This window comes from Quercus suber, unplaced genomic scaffold, assembly GCF_002906115.3.
Source record: "Quercus suber isolate HL8 unplaced genomic scaffold, Cork oak 2.0 scaffold_44, whole genome shotgun sequence".
NCBI lineage: Eukaryota > Viridiplantae > Streptophyta > Magnoliopsida > Fagales > Fagaceae > Quercus > Quercus suber.
The window spans coordinates 548,431-569,049 of NW_027069509.1; the positions used below are offsets into that span (position 1 = coordinate 548,431).

The 20,619-nt window shown below is 33.7% G+C and overlaps 2 protein-coding genes across 2 annotated transcripts; one reads left to right on the plus strand and one right to left on the minus strand.

Moving 5' to 3' along the window:
• Window positions 1–4,236: 4,236 nt before the first annotated feature.
• Window positions 4,237–6,414, minus strand: LOC112039348 (glutathione S-transferase U10-like). Its single transcript, XM_065771486.1, has 3 exons — window positions 6,090–6,414; window positions 5,221–5,360; window positions 4,237–4,380 (listed from the first exon to the last, which is right to left on the minus strand). The coding sequence occupies exons 1-3, from the start codon at window positions 6,412–6,414 to the stop codon at window positions 4,237–4,239; spliced, it is 609 nt and encodes a 202-aa protein (XP_065627558.1).
• Window positions 6,415–18,234: 11,820 nt separating this feature from the next.
• On the plus strand, window positions 18,235–20,018 carry LOC112039366 (glutathione S-transferase U10). Its single transcript, XM_024072244.2, is given in 3 exon segments — window positions 18,235–18,555; window positions 18,558–18,622; window positions 19,417–20,018. Coding segments are annotated over 3 exon segments (681 nt in total). The 5' UTR covers window positions 18,235–18,302; the 3' UTR covers window positions 19,780–20,018.
• The last annotated feature ends 601 nt before the right edge of the window (window positions 20,019–20,619 follow it).

The window sequence follows — 20,619 nt, forward strand, 5'->3', positions numbered from 1 at the left end:
GAATGCATTTTTTACATCCATCTGAAAAGGTCTCATTTACTGGCAACAGCAACAGCTAAGAGGGCATAAACAGATGAGATACGAGCATCCGGAATAAAGGTCTCTTCATAATCAATCACATACTCCTGTGTAAAACTTTTTGTAACAAGACAAGTTTTGTAGCGCTTAATGGACCCATCAGAGCAAGTCTTAATCTTGTAGATCCACTTACAACCAACCACAAATTTCTCGAGGGGGAGTGATACCAAATCCCAAGTATGGTTTTTAGATAATGCATCAAGTTCCTCTTTCATTGCAATCTGCCATAAAAGGTCAGTGGAAGCCTCACGATAGGTGTGAGGCTCGTGTAGTGTAGCAAGGGCAGTGTAACAATGATAGTCAAGTAAATGTGCAGGAATAGATCTTACTCGAGTTGAGTGACAAGGTGGAATGTCTTGTGTAAGATCTTCAGGCGGAGCAGGAGCAGGGGACCCAAGCTCAAGGTTGGGGTTGGGTAGCTCGTCTTCAACCTGTTCATCTTCCACCTATTCATTAAAGGGTGAACTAGGAAAGGGATCAGTGATATCTGGTGGTTGGACAGGGAAGTCTACAGGAGAATCAGGAGCAACTACAAGAGGATCAAGAGCAGCTACAGAAGGAATATATGCCTCATCTGGAAAAAAAAAATCTAAGACAGAGGAGGAAGACAGGGAGGCACGGAAGTGAGAGAGCTTGACAAAGAGGCGATGTTCCCAAAAGACAACATTGCGGGAGATATGAAGACGATGAGAGACAAGATCATAACACCGATACCCCTTTTGAGTTTCGCCATAGCCAAGAAAACAACAAAGTCTTGACAGAGTCTCAAGTTTGTTATGCTCATGTGACTGAAAAAGAACGAAATAAACAGAACGGAAGGAGCGAAGGTGGTAATAGTCTGGAGGTGACCCAAAAAGGCGCTCATATGAAGTTTGGTTTTGGATAATAGGACTTGGAATGCGATTAATAGCATGAACAACATGAAGAGCAATTTCACCCTGAAAAGGAGCAAAAACTTTGACAGAGAGAAGGAGAGCATGAACAGTGTCAAGAATATGACGAAGTTTTTGTTCGGCTCTACCGTTTTGCTGAGAGGTACCTGGACAAGTTAGTTGATGAATAGTGCCATAGGAATGCAAAATAGCTTGGAAAACATATTAAGTGTATTCAAGAGCATTATTAGATCGAAAAATTTTGATGCATCTAGAAAACTAAGTTTCAACCATTTTTGCAAAATTAGAATATACTTCCAATAATTCAGAATGATGTTTCATATTGAAAATCCCTTTATAACGAGAGTAATCATCAACAAAGACAACAAAATATCGAGATCCCACCAATACTAGAGATAGAGGAAGGCCCTCAAACATCAAAATGAATAAGGTCAAAGATATTAGTGGATATTGATACACTAGTATTGAAAGGCAAAGCTGGTTGTTTTCCTAACTGACATGAAACACAATCAAAATTTTCTGTAGACACTGAACTTAACAAACCTCTAGAAGCCAATTATTGTACCCAAGAAGAAGATGCATGACCAAGTCGAGCATGCCAAAGTGTAAGGGAAGGAATTGAAGAAACTATAGTAACTGTAGCAACAGAAACAAGAGCAACAAGTGGAAGATGAAGGTTGTCCATGGGAAACATACGCCCAACTCTGGGATCAGTCCCAAGCTCCTGTCCCATCCTTGGATCTTGCACAATCCACCCAGAATAATCAAATATAATATGATAACCCAACTCAACTAATTGTCCCATAGAAAATAAATTGTAAGAAAGGTCAAGAATATTAAAGATCCCAGGAATCGAGAGGTTGGAGGTCGAAACAGAACCTATGTTATGGCCAGAGATTGTGGAACCATTTACTGTGCGAATATTAAAAAGATGTGGTGCAGATTTGATTTCAGAAAATAAGGACGAGTGAGGTGTCATGTGATTACAACAAGTGGAATCCATAAGCCAAGAGGAATGAGACATACCAGATAAAGCTGAGAAAGAAGAGGAATAAGATGTATTACCAACCATTCAAATGACATTGGCGATGATGTTTTTAAGGTCATCTATGGACATGGTGAAAGTGCGTCCTGAAGATTTAGACTGTGCAAAGACGAAAGCCATTAGCTGGACACTTTCAGTGTTAGCAACAGTAGCAGCAGAAATTGAAATAACTGATTTGTTGCGATGATAGCAAGTCTCAATATTGTGGCCAAAACATTTACTAGATAATCAGCTACGATTATTGCAACAAGAAGAATACCTATCCTTATTCTTCAGTTAGAAGCAAAATATGAAACAATGGACTGCAAAAATGAAATCTACGCGAAAAACTAGGTAAGGAGCACATGGACTGCAAAAGTCAACCCTGGGGAAGTCAAAATCAATCTTGGTCAAAGTCAACAGTTGGTCAACGCTGGTCAATGGTCAGTCAACGGCAATGTGGCTAGTAACGTCAGCAGAGGACTGGATGATGACATCAACCCTAGCTGACGTGGCAGTGATGACGTCAACAGGAGTAGAAGGTGGCACGTGAGGCGCGTGACTGAGGCGCAGCTTCTTTGGGCAGGGCGTGCGACCTCCAATGACTGCGAGACCTCCACGATTTAGTAGATCGAGGCAAAACGATCACTGTGGTGCCTGCAAAAATTTAATCAAAGCAAGATGCATAGCAAAGACAGTGAGTGCAGTGGTCTACGTGGTGCAGGACTCCTTGACAATGGCGACTGCAAGTCTGAAACCCAAGGACAATGGCTAGAAGACGCCGGAGGTTCTACGACAGAAGCAATGAGAATGGAGTAGCACCAATAAAGACAAGACTGCTGAGAAAATGTTAGAGCAGTGACTCTGATACTATGCTATAAATACTAAATAATTGTATTGTATTTCTCACTGAAAGAATATACATAAGTGTATTTATATAGGAGGCATATGATTACAGTACAAGTAAGAGTGTAGTATAAGAATGTGTGCTATATAAGTAATCTAGTTGGGCCTAAAGCCCACAACACTATACACGTTAACAAAAGAAATAACAAATGAAACTTTAATGTCAAAAAAAAAAAAAAAATCCATGGAGTTTTAAAAAGTAACATATCAATGTAATTTGAAACTATGAGATTCAATTTGTTACATCTCTTAAACTATAGAATTCAAAATGTGATTTAAGATTCAATTTCCTCTATAGTTGCTTTGTAGTTACTAGTATTTAGACATAATTCTAGAAGAGAGGTCAGTGAAACCCAACAACCCATCCAGGTTCTTTGCTGCCACTTATTTCACTATAGGGTCAAGCTGAAGTAGATTTGAGAGACTTCTCTCCAAGGGAGTCAATTTCGTACCGGAGGCTGTACCGGTTTGGCCAGTGGAACAATATATTTCGGTACCGGTCAATACCGGTGTACCGTTTCGGGTTTACCACTATTTTATAAATTTAATATATATATAATATTTTTTAAAAAAATAATAACATCCTGAAATTTAAAATTTATTATAAAAATATTGTAAAAATATTATAAATATAATATTTTTATTTTTGTTTTGGTACACGTGTATCAATTTTCAATTGCCATCATCTGCCAACAAGTTGTTAATCACCTCCACTCATCCTCTTTTACTTTTGCAATTTATCTTTCTTTATTTTTACCTTGATTTTATCTCCTCCACATGTTTACCTCTACTGATGAGTCTTATCTCATTTCAAATTTCAAAAAGCAAGTCTTCTCGTTACCTTTGGTCAGTTATCACGTGGGCACTCAAAAGAAAACTCAAAATCTTTGAGAAATAGTGAGACATAAAAAAATGAAGAAGAAGAACATCAGAGCAACACAGACGTTGCAGAGAACACGAAGAAAAATGGATAGCTAAGCAGAAAAGAGACCGAGATACGTGAAAGATGCATCAAATCATGAAATTTTGTTGAGAAATTATCTCAGGTGAGTGAAAAATTTCAAAGAAATCTGCGTTTCTGTTTCGGGCCGGTATTCATTTTCCGGCCGAAATCCGGTATTTTGGCCGGTACAACCGAAACGATTCCGGTAACGCCGGTATTTAAACCAGTACGGAATGAGGATGTTTCTGTACCGTTCCAGGCACCGGTACGAAAAATATCAGCCGTACCGGCCGGTACCAGTACGAAACTGACTACATTGCTTCTCTCTCATATATTTGAGAAACCCCACCACCTTTTCATGAGGGGGGAGTGCCTCCTTCACCACAAGTAACTCAAATAGAGCTGACAACCAAGAAAATAAGAGGTGGGGGGGGGGTCTTCTCTGAGTCTATAAGCTTCAAACCAAGATATTCTTCCAGAGCCTTATAGTGGCCAAATGTAGATACAATTACAAGGCCCAAGAGTCCCACATTCTTCTGATCAATGTGTTAGGTTCTAAGAATTTAGGATCTAAATGTATTAGAACTTTAATATGTAATGTTGGCAAACCATGACCAAAATTTAGAGTCTAGAATTAGGCTGCTCAAAGTATGTTTAGTGTAAAGTTGGAATCGAGTAATTGCAGAAAATTACTGTTCACTTTATGCAAGGCTTGATCGATCAAAAAGTAGACTCAATCGATCGAAGCTCGTGCAGATTGTTTTTCTGTAGATTTTTCCAACTCAAGCCCAAGCTCGTATGACATGTAAGGTTTTATGTTTTGCCTTAAGTATAAAAGAAAAAAGCCTAGCCACGTTTTGTAGTTGTTGTTTATGCTGTGTATATGAATTTCGTGTGAGATTTAGAGGTGTTTGCCTTCATACATACTTAGGGTTTCCAATCTCAAGATTGATGTCAAGAACTTAATGATCGCTTTAGTTGCTGCATAAAGAGCTTAAAGAAAAACACAAATGGGAGTACTTGTGGTTGCTATGAATCCAAGAAAGAAGTAGGCCGTGAACTCGAAACTGTCACGTGGTCGTGGTAGTAAGTTTTCTACTCGAGGTAGCAATAGGATGTTAGTGGTCTAAGTCAATATTGTAAAACTTCAATTCTTTCATAGTAGATCTGTTTTACCTTAAGGATAGCTAGATTAAATTCTCCACAGGTTTTTTACCGATTTGGTTTTCCTAAGTTATCATATCGTTGTTATTTATTTTCCGCACTGTTTCAATGATATGATTTACTTGTGTTAACTTAGATTTGAATAATTACCTAAGTTAATCACTTGGCTAAATAACTAAGTTAATCTGTTTGTTTTTAAGGGGTCTAAAAACGTATACAATGATTTTAATCCCTTCTGGAAAAATGTTCTTAATTTCCTCTTCAAGTGTGTTTAACCCCTCAAACACTTCCTTCACAACTTTCACTTGTGCTGCTCCATCGGATTTGAGTACTAAGGTCATGTTCTCAAATACTTGCATGCCAGAACTTACAAGCATTAGTTCATGTATTAGTTTGAGTATAGATTAGTTCTTTTGAACATGTGAGATTGTTTATTGTGTTCTGCACTGATTACTATGTTCCTATAACTCTAAACTATATATTTTTAAACGAATATTTATGTTTTAACATGACGAAATAACACTTGTCTGTTTGGGATCTGTTTATTTTACCGAAACTAAAAATTTTTTGCTGAAAGTACTTTATTTAAAAGTTAGCTAAAATAGATGAATAGTAACGGAAATAAGTTGAATAGTAAAATAAATTGGCAAAATTAATCATGCCAAACAGATACTCTATACTATGAACTATGAAGTTATAACTTATCCTGATAATTAAGTCAGCGTGATTAAATAAATCCTATGAATCTCAACTTGCAATATTCTATGTTATTTTATACATGCGTGTAAAAATGTTTAAAGTAAATATAAATCTTACTAAAAAATATTTATAAATTGATATAATAATGTATACAATCAGTGCTACTTCTAACAATATAATAAATAAATGTTAAATTATATTTGTTTTTTTAAGTGGTTACACATCAATTTATAAGATTTAAACTTTAGAATTTTTAGTATTCCAATTCTCTTAATATAGATGCCGCTTAATATCTCCAACATTATAAATCTGATCAATAAGCCAGGTTATATTTACCATACAAAGAGGCTTAGAGGCATGAATTCAAACATGAATTTTTCACTAACCTGTCTATGGACAAAGCTACACCAGAAGCGAATTTGTGCTCTTTTATATGGATCTTCAGGTAGAAATCGAGGACCATTCTTCCAGGTTTCATCAATATATTCGAGGATGATGAGTGACTCAACAAGTGGCTTTCCATTAAGAACAAGTACAGGAACCTTCTTATGGATAGGGTTGTACTCGAGCAGCAGTGAGCTTTTGTTCTTCAAATCTTCTTCCACGTACTCATACTGTATACCTTTAATTTCGAGGGCCAGTTTCACAAGCCTAACGAAAGGACTAACCCACATTCCATGAATCCTCACTTTGTTTTCCTCCGCCATCTCTCTCTCTCTGTGATATTGAGATTCAAATTGCAATGCAATATTATATGGAGATTCAAATTGTCACTTTCTCCAAGCCAGCTCTAATAAACTTTCTTGGAAAAATGGAACAAATAAAGAAAAACAATAGTTCGTCATGGATTACGTTGGTCACAAAGCTAGTCCCCTTTCTTTTGGCCATTCCCATTTGTCATCACTAATAAATAGCCTAATAGTTATAAAACTTCTTTTTTTAATAAACTCATACATACGAAGAAAAGAGCAAAATATATTTACGGTCATGAATAACAGACTAGCGATCCCTATCTGATAACTAATTAAGCAATCAGTGTGTATAAACTAGTATCTAGAACCCAAAAGTTATGCTTCTTTCTTTATTTCAAAATCAATTGTTTCTCTTTAAAAGAAAAATTGAATCAATAGTTTTTAAACTTGTCCCAGATAGATTTTGATTTTCAACTTAAATGATAACTGATAAGCCATCAAATATAATAATTAAGATAAAAGAAATTAATAATTCTAAAAAGCAGACAAACAATAACTGAATCCGTGACAAAATTTCTGATCAAATAAACCAATTACACAAAATACTTGAGAGAAGAAAAGTCATATACTTGAGTAGAACTTTGCTTTAGCTTTTGGAGACTTGAACTGTAAACCATATGCTTGTCAAATCTGGAGCAAACTCACAAACTGAAACTATGTATACAAATTCTTTCACGGTTTAACAGGAAGAAAGAGTAAATAAGAACACTTCTAAGGGGGTCAGGATGCGGCCGCCCCATGGATTTTGGGCCGAGAAGAAGATTCCAAAGATCCATTTCCATGACAATGGCCCAGCACATATGCAAACATGGGATAGCCAAAGCTCAGAAGAAGAGAGACCATCTAGGCATGTTACTGAGGTAATCTGAGGAACCTATTTGTCCCAAGGTAAGGTGATCTAGCCGAGAAGCGACCAGCTGACTCACCAAGGATACAACTTCGACTATCTTCCCAATGAATGCAAAGAAGAAGACGCAGAGCCCAATGTAATAGTCACATTTGCATTAATGCGCTCTTCCTACCTAATACCAGTCCCATTAAATACTAAATGACGGGCCTGAACCATAAGAACACCCCAAAAGTCTACTTTCATGATCAAGAAATGGTAGAAAGGGAGTTTGATGGGACAAATATCTCCACAAATTCAACTAAGAAAGGAACAGCTTGAAAGAGCGAGGGTGAGTATAAAAGAAGCCACCAACAGGAGGAGGAATCCAAAGAATTTGGTAAGGAATAACAAGAGAGAGAAAACAAAGAGAGCAAAAACTTTTCTTTACTTTTAGAATCTTCATTTGTACCTCGAGAAACCAATTTTATCAATCAAAGTGTCCATTTCTGCTTTCTTTGTCTTTGATTGCCTATCTAATCTTCCCATTGTGAAATATTACCCATTTATGTTTAGACATTAATTGTGTTGATCAAAAACCCAAGCACTATTTTCAAAGTGTTGTGTTTCTGAACCCCACAACTTCATTCACAGCTTTCTTTTGTGCTTCTCCATTGGATTTGAGTACTAAGATCATGGTCTCAAATACCTGCATGCTAGGACTTACAAGCATTAGTTCCAATATTTGTCTAAATCTAGGAAGCATGGACACTGACATGAGCACAAGTACAGACATAGGTACAATACTGTGACATGAACAATTTTCTGAAAGATTATAATATAAAATGACTGATATGATACAAATACGACATAAGTACAACATCCTAAATGAAATGCCCATGTTTCCTAAGTCTGGGTATAACTTGTTCTTTTGAAAATGCAAGATAATTCATTGTGTGTTCAGCACTGATTAGTATTTTAATTAGTATGTTCCTATAGTTCTAAATTATATATTTTTAAACATATATTTGTGTTCTTACATATGTAAAAGCATGCATCTTGACTAAAGAACACAAATTATCTTCTACACAACTAGTGTGACCCACAAATAAAACGCAATTCCTAACTTTTTTGACAACTTTTTCAATTTTTCATAAAGATCTTCCAAAGCATATATTATCCAGACTCAAAAGTTAATAAACAAAAGATCACCCATTTCAAAACTAGTCAAACGGATTTTTTTGACTTAGGATACTTTCTATTTTTGAGCAAAGACTTCTAAACGATACCTTTTTTTTTTTTTCCTGAGAAACGACTTTTAAAGGATACTTAAATCATCTAATAAACCTACTGCACTTCTGCCTCCTAGGGGCTAGGATATATTATTCCATACTTACCCTGTCATTCATTTTTTTTCTTTTTTCTTTTTTTAAAATTTGGCGTAAATGCACTTTTAGTCCCTACATTTTGACTTTTTTCTATTTTAGTCCCTACATTTTATTTTACCATTTTTAGTCCCTAAACCAATTAATGTGGGACATTTAAGTCCTTGAAGTACCATTCCGTCACCAAACTAATGGAAAAACTGACGGATCAATAAAATAATAATAAAATTTATAACCTTCTTATTTTTTTAAAAAGAAAAGAAAAGAATTAAATTAATTTTGTTTTTCTTTTTTTGGGAAGAACATGAAGAATCTAGAACATGTGTTCTTCCCCAGTAATCATGTTCTTCATTTTCTTTCCAGAAAACCTTGCCCAGAAATTTTAAAAATCAATATTTTTTTTCTCTTTTCTTGTATTTCCTTAGCAACGAAACCCATAAAATCAATCAGATTTACAAACACAAAGACATGCCCATAGATTTACAAAACACAAAGACATTTAACAATTACTCTATCATTCTTTACATTCCCATTACAAACACAAAGATCTAATTCAAAATACCTTCAACAATCCCAAAGTCCTTACACGCCTTAATCCAAATTTACAAACCCAAGCAAACCCAAATGGCAAAAACCCAATCTAACCGTCTAGATCAAAGATAGAGAAAAGGGGTAGATCTGAGTATGTTTAAATCAAGGAAAGAGAACTAGGATGACTATGGTTGGCCATGGAGGCTCGGGTTGGAGGACAGATGGTGAGAGAGAGAGAAAGAAGATTCTAGAGAAGATGAGGAAAAATGGCTGCGTACAACAACAACAACAACGACGACCGCTAGTCGGTAGGTTTGCTAGGTTGAAAAGAAAGAGATCGTAGATCTGGGTTGCTTACCTAAACGAAAATCTCTAAAGATCTCTTCCTTAGACCAAAATATCCCTCTCTCTTTCATCTTTCTAAAGCTCTAAAGCTCTAAAGTCTCTCTCTCAAATCATGGATTTGGAAAAATCTCTAAAGCTCTCTCTCGAATCAATGGCTGTGAAGTGGTGGTTGGTCTAGTGGTCGGTAGGGGTAGATCGTTGGATGGGTTTAATGTTGGTGTGGGTTGCAATGGCTTGATGGACTGATCCGTGATAGTGGTGGTGACTGGTGGTCTAATATGTTCATGTGGTCTGGTCTAATTGGTGACAGTGATGGACTGATGGGTCTAATCTGTTCATGTGGTCTAATCTGTTCATTGGTTGGGTTTGTTTTTGGTTTGGGCTTCAGATTGCAAGGTATTTTCTGGGAGTGGTTTCATTGATGTGGTAGTGGATGATTTGATTCAATGGTGGCGCTTTGCTGGTTGTTGGATTTCTATTCTTTTGCTTGGGTCTGATCTTCATGTTCTTTGATTTGGTGGTGGTGATTTGGGGTTTTTTTTTCTAGTGGGTTTTTTTGTGTTTGTTTGCCAAGAAAATTTATGGGTTTGAAGGCTAAGGTTTACTTTACTGGGGATATAGGTTTGGGGTTTGGTTAGGATCTAGGTCTAAGGTTTTTTTTTTTTTTTTTTTTTTTTTTTTTTTTTTTTTTTTATTTTTTTTGTTGGAGATTGATTATAGGGAAGAACACTAGGGAAGAACACAAAGAACATGAACATGCTCTTCTGAAAAGAAAAAAAAATAATGAAAGGAAAAAAAAAAAAAAAAGACAAGAAAGATATTTAATTAATTTATTTTGTTTTGATGTGTTTGGTTCTAAAGAAAGTACAAGAAAGGAAAAGAAAATGATAAGAAAATAAGGATTAATTTGGTAAGAATATGAATCATATACGGGGAAGAACATAAGGAACATGAATATGTTCTTTGGGGAAAAAAAAGGAATAAAAAAATTCATTTTAATTAAAAGAAAGTAAAATTTTTGTTTGAAAGAAAATAATTTTTTTTGTTTTTTTTGTTTTTTTAATTAAATTTGAGTAATTAATTTTTTTTTTTGGCATTTAAAAAATGTCAAATAATTTTTTTAATCATATTTTAATGCCCACGTCAGCTTTTTTTGTTAGTTGGCTGACGAAATGGTGCTTCAAGGACTTAAATGTCCCACGTTAATTGATTTAAGGACTAAAAGTAATAAAAATAAAATGTAGAAATTAAAATGAAAAAAAAGTTAAAGTGTAGAGACTAAAAATGCATTTACGCCTTAAAATTTTAATGCTCATAGAGATTCACTATTCCCTTGTTTTGTATGTCACTCCCTTTTTCATTATTATGGTTTCTTTTTTCATTTTTTAACTGTTTTATCCAACATTCAATTAAACTTCAGTATATAATTTTGATAATTACATATCAATAATGTATCTATTATTTTCTAAATTTATGTGATATAATATAATTTTTTTTTTTTTTGGTTACAAATTAGATACATGACTTTTTTTAGTTAATTATTATTTTTATAATTAAAAATATATTAATCAGTAAATTAATAAACTTATGCTTCAACCACTAAACCAGTCTTTCAAACAGATCAATCTTCGATTCAGTTCTAATAACTATAAGTCCATAATATATACTATGAGGTTAATAACTTGTCCTAATAATATTTAAGTCAACGTGGTTAATTAAATAACTCCTATGAATTTCCATTTGCAATATTCAATGTTATTTTATATACGCATGTAAAAACGCTAAAGTAATAATAAATCTTTTGTTAAAAAAAAAAAAATTACAAATGATATGAAAATATATGTGATTGGTGTTAATTACTTCAACAATATAATAGATAATGTTAAAATAAAAATTTTAAGTTGTGACAAATTAATTTATAAGACTTATATGATAAAATTTGTAGTTCCTAATTTCCAACTCTCTTATTATAGATGTAGTTTAATATCTCCAACAGTAAAACTCCGAATAGCCACTTTATATTTACAATACGAAGAGACATGAATTCAAATATGAATTTTTCACAAACCTGTTTGTGGACAGAGCTAGTCCAGAAGCGAATTGGTGTTTTTTTATATGGATCTTCAGGTAGAAATCGAGGACCATTCTTCCAAGTTTCATCAATGAAAAATTTCTAGTATCACAAATTTTTACACTAATTTTTTGCGGCCAAAATGGCCAAATACTACCTTTTTTGGAAATTTTTAGCAAAAAAAAAACTGTTTCGAAAGTAAATGAGAAACTACTACTTTTTTTAGAACTCGAATTTCAGAAACTCAAGTTCCTCATCAGTTCTGCCACTGTGGCACTGCTGAGTTGGAATTTGTGCGATTAAAAAAAATTATGTTGTACTCAAGCTTGGTAAACTCGAGTACCATGCAACACAATACTCGAGTACCATGCAACATAATACTCGAGTATACCAAGCTCGAGTAACTTTTATAAATAAAATGCAAAAAAAAATTATTTCTACGGTACTCGAGTTTACTAAACTCAAGTACCATGTAAACTTGAGTACCGTAGAAATAAAAATTTTTGCATTTTATTTATAAAAGATACTCGAACCTGGTATACTCGAGTATTGTGTTGCATGGTACTCGAGTTTACCAAGCTCAAGTACCACATAATTTTTTTTAATTGCACATATTCCAACTCAGCAGTGCCACGGTGGCAAAACTGATGAGGAACTCGAGTTTCTGAAACTCGAGTTCTAGGAAAAGTGGTAATTTCCCATTTATTTCCGAAACAGTATTTTTTTGCTAAAAATTTCCAAAAAATGTGGTATTTGGCCCATTTTTTGCCTCAAATGTGATGTGACAAAGTGTGAACAAGGGAGAAAAAAATTGTAAGTTTATGTGTGTAATTGGCAACTACTTACAATCTATCATGTTAAAATTGTGATAAAAATTTGTGAAACAATTTATGATGCTAGAATCACTCCACTTATTAATATCACTTATTCTAGTGTTTATCAATGACGGTATACAATCGGGTACGGACTAATGGACCAGTTTCCAGGTATCCCTTTAATTTCAAGAAACGTCGGAACTAACCCACATTCCATGCAACCCAACTCAGTTTTCCTCCACCACATCTCTCTCTCTCAACGGTCATTGTTAGGAGTTATTATTAATTTGTCACAACTAGCCTCCCACAATTTGATTCTCTGTTCAACCATTGTGATATTTATGTATTTTTCCTCCTTTAAAATCTGTCTTACTTCTATTTATGATAAATATGAATCCATGAATGGTTGCTAAACCAAACAAAATTAAGAAATTGTCCATTGTGTTCCATATATTATGAATCTCAAGGTCTAATGATTCCCAAGACCTTGTGAAATTCATGAGGTCTTCAGAACTTTTAGTTAGCGTTTTAAACCATATATATGGGATGGAAGGACTACACACATCTAAGATATAGTAAGAGTTTTGATCACCCTTTTTAGCAAAAAATTAAAAGAAAAAAATTTGTTAATTAAGCATAAATATTTACTATCAGATATATGTGATTCCTAAAAGATCTCATATCTTAAATTTAAATTACTCCATCACTGATATTGATAACCCATATCAATATCTATTAAGTTTGAATTACCCCACTGCTGATACTGATAACTCATACCAATATCAGTTAGTTTAAATTTAAACTTACTTATCAAATAACCCATGTGGACGATCCATGGGCCATGGTTTATAGGTTGGATCAAAACCAGTCCAATTTCTACCACTTAGAATATCCATTAACTTTTTTTCCTATTAATCATTTAAGCCTAAAAAGGATGAGAATGTCTAAAGTAATTTTATGATAAGTTAGAAGTTTAAAGTTTGAGCAAAAGTCCTTGAGCCAAACTCGAGGACAAGCTAATTAGCACATTACTTGGATCAACAGATACAAAAATAATTCAAGTTCTGTAAAATGGAAGCCAAGAACTATAGTAAATTGTTCAGTAATATAAATGGCAGACCAAAACCAAGCGCCCAAGCCAAAAAACACATAATCAAGTATATTAGACAAATCCTCATCTAGTAGATGCATAGAGCAATTCTAACAATGTTGAACATGCAGAGCTGGTATCTCATGCGCCATGAGACCAGCCTCTCACAAGCAAGTGGGCCCCACATAGCAATTTTAACAGTGTTGAACATGCAGAGTTAGTATCTCATGCGCTATACGCATGAAACTAGCCTCTCACAAGCAAGTGGGCCCCACATATGTGTGGCCCATCTACCTATGAGAGGCAAGTTTCATGCACCTAGCACATGAGAGATTTTTCCGAACATGCAGTTTACATTACATTAATAAACTTCAGGATTTAATGGCAATAAATAAGCAACAGCAAAAAAAAATATAACTAAAGAAAAGATACATTGTCTTAAATGTAATTATCTTAACTCATTTGGATTTAATAATTAGATAAAATGCCAAGGAATTAAAATCTCTTATACCATCCTTGGATCCAATTATAAATGCGTACCATATCTGTTCATAATTGCAAAACTTAAAAATGACCGTGTGTTGCCCTATTATATCTCCAAAACCCTTTGTTTGACACGAATCAAAATAATAAAATCCCCATAATTTTTTTTAAGCATATAAACAAAAAAATGAAAAAAATAAACTAAAATCAGGAAAATTAAAAAATTAAAAATCCATCGACATTTTTAAGCTTCCAAGGGGATGAGTTGATCAATATGGTGGCAAACAATGGTCTAACTATGCCTTCAGTTGACCAAAGATGCTCATATACATGTATAAATACTATATTTTTTTAAAAAAACTTCTTTAAAAAATCAAAAACTTATTAGTTCAAATTTTATAATATTAACTAGTATAATACTTTGTATTCATTAATTATAATATATATATATATATATATATAATTTGTATTCTCCTCAAATTTTCAAAAATCATCATTTTTTAAACTTGTAAAAATAAACACCCTCAACTATCAAATAAATAAAGAATCTGATAGAAGAGCATGTCTATCCCTACAAGGGTAAAAAATAAAAAAAAAATAGTGATTTGAAAATTTGAGAAAATACAAATTTTATATATATATATAAAATGAATATATAATTATACTAGTTAATATTTGAAATTTGAAATTAATAAATTTTTATTTGTGATTTTTATAGAGGCTTTCCAAGAATATTGTATTTATAAATGGATATAAGCATGTTCGACCGACTGATGAATGCATAATTAGAGCACTTTAATACCAGCCATTAGCTACCACCAAATCAACTCATCATTTTGAAGCCTTTAAAATGTACATGTATGGTGCTTTTTTTTTTTTTTTTTTTTTTTTGTTTGATGGAGAAAGGATGGAACTTTCTGTATCTCTGGTTCTGTTTTTGTGGTTTTTGGAAGTTGCAGATATTTAGGAAGGCTGTTTGTAGCTTCTGATTGTCAAAAAGGAGGGATTTTTCTTGGGTTTCCAGACTCTGTTGTTGGGGTTCTTGTTGCTGGAGTTTTGGAGGGTTGAGTTGGCTTTGTGTTTGTTTGAGTGGGAAAGGAGGCACCTTTTCCAAAAGATTTTCAGGCTGTATTCCTGGAGCTTTAGAGGAGTTATTGGGTGTGATATCGATGGGATAGGAATCACAAAGAGAGAGGCTGAGTTCCGGCCATGGGATGTTTATGTGGGATTTTTTTGGGTTGTGCCCACACAGGGGCAGATGATTGCTGTTAGGAGAAAGATGCATATTTAGACAACACAATACGGGGCTTTCCTTGTGTGTAAAGGCCATTAAGGATGGGATTTAATAGAAATGTACGAGACCATCCTTAATTCCTTTTTTTTTTTTATATACAGACCATCCTTAATTCCTGAGTGCAAAAGATTAGTGCAAATTTGGGTTTTGTCTGTAGTCTACTTATTTTGTTGAAACATAAAATTTTTTGCTAAAATTATTATAAATAAAGATAAAATTTAAGCTGAAATAGTATAATAGGATGTATAAATAGTATCAAAAAATATAATAAATTTATAAATAATAATAAAATAATTTGACAAAAATAATTTTTAACAACAAAATTTAATAAAAATGAACGTGAGTGAGATTTTTTTTTTTTTTTTTTTTTTTTGGGGGGGGGGGGGGGGGGGGTGTGGGGGTTGATGTTGCAGTTCTTGGTACACTGTGGACATTACTTATTGCAATACTAGCCGCTTCTTTGTATTTTTTGGTACAATCAAACAGAGCATGCTCCGTTTTGTTTTGATGCTGCAGGTCTGGTACACTGTGGACATTACTGCACAGTGCACGCCAAGCCCTACTGGCGGCACTAATTTTTGTGTTTCTCTCTTTTTTTTTTAATACACTTTTTGTTGTTACATTTTCACCTTATATCTATTTTGATTTTTACTTTTTTACTTTACTGTTTTTTAGTCCCTAAATAAAAAAAGCATTCTATTTTGATTCCTATCCTTACTCACATCCTACGTGATAAATAGAGTGCATTGTTGGCACATTAAATCCTGAAATGGCCATTAAAATTGTAATAACGCACATTAATAGTTTATAAAAAATTTTGTAAAATAGTTTATATCTCTAGTATTATTCAATAATAAAATACCATCACATATTTAAAATTATTGTGTCAAATCCAAGTCAAAGCAATTATTGATAGGCTTCTAAAAGAGGGGCTTATCAATCCTATTAATTTTTACAAGAGAGGTCAATTAAATCCATTTATTTTCTATTATGTTAGAGAAGATGACAAAAATTAAGCTCTAAAATGATTTTTTTTTTTTTTTAGTTACTCAGGTTTTTTTTTTTTTTTACTGAGAAAGTTATTCAGGTTATTTTTAAGTTGCTTTCTTCTCCAATTTTTGGATATAAAACATGGAAACTTACTTAAAATTGTTTATATATTTTTTTGGATAATCTCTTCTTAAATATATGAATTATTATATTTTTATCTACTTTTTATAATTATTTACTTTCGTGGGTTTTTTTTTTTTTTGAGACAGCACATAAACCCAAGTAGAAACAAGGATTCTAGGCCTTGTGCTTAAATTTAGGAGACTGGGCTTGGTTCATTGTAGCTAAGTTGGGCTAATTTCGAACCAGGTTGTGCACAAAACGTAGATCTTACAATACATACATACTAACACATGAAAAATACATACGTATTGCGCAGTAAGGAACAATAAAGAATGATATAAGTAAAGGGAAAATGAAGTAAAACGTTAGGGATCCTCAGGACAATAAGAAATGCTTCATTATTTTCTTAAGTTTTCAGTACATTATGCTCTCATTGCACTAGGATATATCACAAGGTCCAAATAAGTTCAAAAATCACAAACTTAAATAGCTCTTTTAGGCTTCTAAAACTTGTGAAGTTTGAATCCATTTGAATCCAAGTGTATTCTCTAATGCCTGTCTCAAGATCCCGGACAATGTTTTCTCTCTCTTTTTCTTTTTGAATTCTAAAGGAGCTTTCTAAAGGATCTTTTCTCTTTAATTCACTATTGCTAAATGATTTTTAATGTTGGCTCCCCCTCCTTTTATAATGCCCTCTTAGGGTTTTTTAGTATAACAATGATTCCTTCCATTTGTTGTGTCAGCAACATTGGTAGTTGGTCCCTTCCTTATTTCCTTACTATTTTCCCCTTTTGAGATTCCCTCTCCAAAAGTCCCTAGCTAACCTTCCTTTTCTGGGAGGTCCTAAGGGCTGACTTCTAATTCTTCTTTTTCCAAAACTTCTAGATACTACTTTTCAAACCCAGTTTTTGGCTACTTTACCTTTTTTCATATTCTCTAAATGGGCATATTCCTTTCTATCAGGCTAAAAGGTCCCCCAACCACCTTCCTTCATGGTCTATCTCCTTGGATTCCTCAAGGTACCAGTCTTTTTTCATGAAATGTTGGTTCCCAAGTCTTCTACCCTTTTCTGTATCATTGGGTGGCTGATGGGACATATCTGCTCTCGTTTTTTGTTTTCCTAGGCATGCTCCCTTGAGTTGTCTCAATCCCAACCTGGACCTGCTGCATATCTCGAGGAACCCAAGTTTTTGGGAATCCCTAGGCATCCTGGTTCAACTTTCTCTCTAGGTTCCCCAATGATTTTCTCCCTTAAGGGCGGGCTGAGCTTCTCTTTTTCTTTGCTTCTTAAGGCCCAAAGCTTACCCATTCATGGGTTTGGGCCTTACCCTTTCCTTGAAAGCCCAAATGGTCCTTAGATTTCAATTCTTGTATTGTTTTGGGTTTTGATATAATATTATGATATTTTGAACCTTAACAACTTTTTATAATTACATAACTATTAATTATTTATTTATGACATTATTGATTTAACCACGTATCCGACTCTTTTTGGACAAGAAAACTATGAGAACAACCCTTTTCAATTATTTGTTCTTTCTAATTTTTAAGAATATAGCATGTATCAAAGAAAAGCATATGGTTAAAAAAGGACGAGTGACTCATATATATATTCATATATAATAGTTGTATGACGTTTTTTTTTTTTTTTTTTTTTTTTTCTAAGGTTGTATAACGATTAGGCTATTGACTAGTGGTGACAAATGTGAATGGTCAAAAAAAAGGGGGACTAGTGACCGACGTAATCCATGACGAACCATTGTGGTTTCTTTATTAATTATTCGTTTTTTACAAAAAAGTTGACTAGAGCTAGCTGGGGAAGGTGACAAACAACTATAAACAAGGCTTCCACTGCAATTTGAATCTCAATATCAATAGAGAGAAAGAGAGATGGCGGAGGAAAACAAAGTGAGGCTGCATGGAATGTGGGTTAGTCCTTTCGTTAGACTTGTGAAACTGGCACTTGAAATTAAAGGTATAGAGTATGAGTACGTGGAAGAAGATTTGAAGAACAAAAGCTTAGTGCTGCTCAATTACAACCCTATCCATAAGAAGGTTCCTGTACTTGTTGTCAATGGAAAACCACTTGTTGAGTCACTCATCATCCTCGAATATATTGATGAAACTTGGAAGAATGGTCCCGATTTCTACCTGAAGATCCATATAAAAGAGCACAAATTCGCTTCTGGTGTAGCTTTATTCATAAACAGGTTAGTGAAAAATTCATTTTTGAATTCATGCCTCTTTGTATGGTAAATATAACCAGTCTTATCGATCGGATTTATACCATGGGAGATATTAAACGGTTTTTCATATAAATCTTATAAATTCAAGTGTCGTACTTAAAAATAACGTTTATTTATTATATTATTAAAGTGACACCAATTGCATACATTTATCAAATCAATTTGTAAATTTATTCAAGTGAAATTTATATTTACTTTTAACATTTTTACATGTATATAAAAAATAACATAGAATATTGCAAGTTGCGATTCATAGGAATTGATTTAATCACGTTGATTTAACTATCAGGACAAGTTATAACCTCATAGTATATGTTAGAGATATATATATTAGATATATTAGCCCAATATAATAGACCCAAGCTCACTCTTGCTTGTACTAGTAGTCTAGGGTTTAGTTGTCTATATATACTTATGTTAGGGTTCATTATAATACAAATTATTATACTACACTCTTACATAATAAAGATGTAACCCTTAAGGGAGTCGTTCGTAACTCTTGTAAGTCAACAAGACTGAACTACGTAACCCTTGTGTTTTTAGTATTCCTATTCTATGCTTCCCCTTCCACATTATTTAGTCAAGATGCGTGCTTATGCATATGTAAAAACACAAATATTTGTTTAAAAATATATAATTTAGAGCTATAGGAACATAGTAATCAGTGCAGAACACAATGAGAAATCTCGCATTTTCAAAAAAAGAACGCAAATCCGATGTTAGTACAGGAACTAATGCTTGTAAGTTATGGTATGCAGGTATTTGAGACCATGATGTTAGTACTCAAATCCGATGGAGAAGCACAAGCAAAAGTGTCCGAGAGATTAAGCACGCTTGAAGAGGAAATTAAGAATATTTTTCCAGAGGGGATTCAAGTCATTGATCAGAAGAATGTGGGACTCTTGGACCTTGTAATTGTATCTACATTTGGCTACTATAAGGCACAGGAAGAATACTTTGGTCTGAAGCTTATAGACCCAGAGAAGACCCCCCTTCTATTTTCTTGGCTGTCAGCACTACTTGAGTTACCTGTGGTGAAGGAGTCACTCCTCCCTCATGAAAAGGTGGTGGGGTTTCTCAAATTAATGAGAGAGGCGGCTCTCAAATCTACTTCAGATTGACCCTGTAGTGAAATAAGTGGCAGCAAAAAAGCTGGATGGGTTGTTGGGTTTCACAGACCACTCTTCTATTTCCAGTTTTTTTTTTTTGTTTCTTATTTACTCTGTCTTCCTGTTAATTAAGCTGGCTGTTCAAAGGCATATAGCTAATTATGTCTTATATATTTAGCTCCAATATCATAAAACCTTGCTATCAAATTTACATTCTTGTGACTATATACTACCAATGGAAAAGTTGAAATAAATCCTACCCGGTTGGTCTAGTAGTTCTCAAGGTCTAATGAGATTCATGAGGTCTTAGATTTAAAACCTCCAATTGGCATCTTAAGGTCATTATAATCGATTTTTCCGTTTAATTATATGTTCTGTGTGGTGTGGGCGGGGACTACACCTAGATTGGTTATATCTATATTCTAGTACTCTTTTACTTTTTGTTACTAAGCCCCCATGAACAACATCTTGAAATGATATTAAGCTCTTCTTTCATTTAATTTTAATCTTCAATCTCAATCTATCCTTCCGAAGGTTGGCAGTAGGGCACACAAATGTGAGACCAAACAATTAGTGAAAATTAATGTTAAATTTATATGTAGGTGGTCTCCTCTACAATGAATTAAACAATTTGTCCAACGAATCTGCCATTTACAATTGGGTTAGTTTTTTCAACTGTTTTAGGATCCTCTAGAGTTCAAGTAATTATTCAATCCTCAAGGATACCTAACCATAACAAAAACCAAATTCGACCTAAAAACATTAAAAGCACCTAAAAACAAGGAAATAATAACACTTAACCTAAAAAAATGAAATTTAAAAATTAAATACCGAAATTAATAAATTACAATA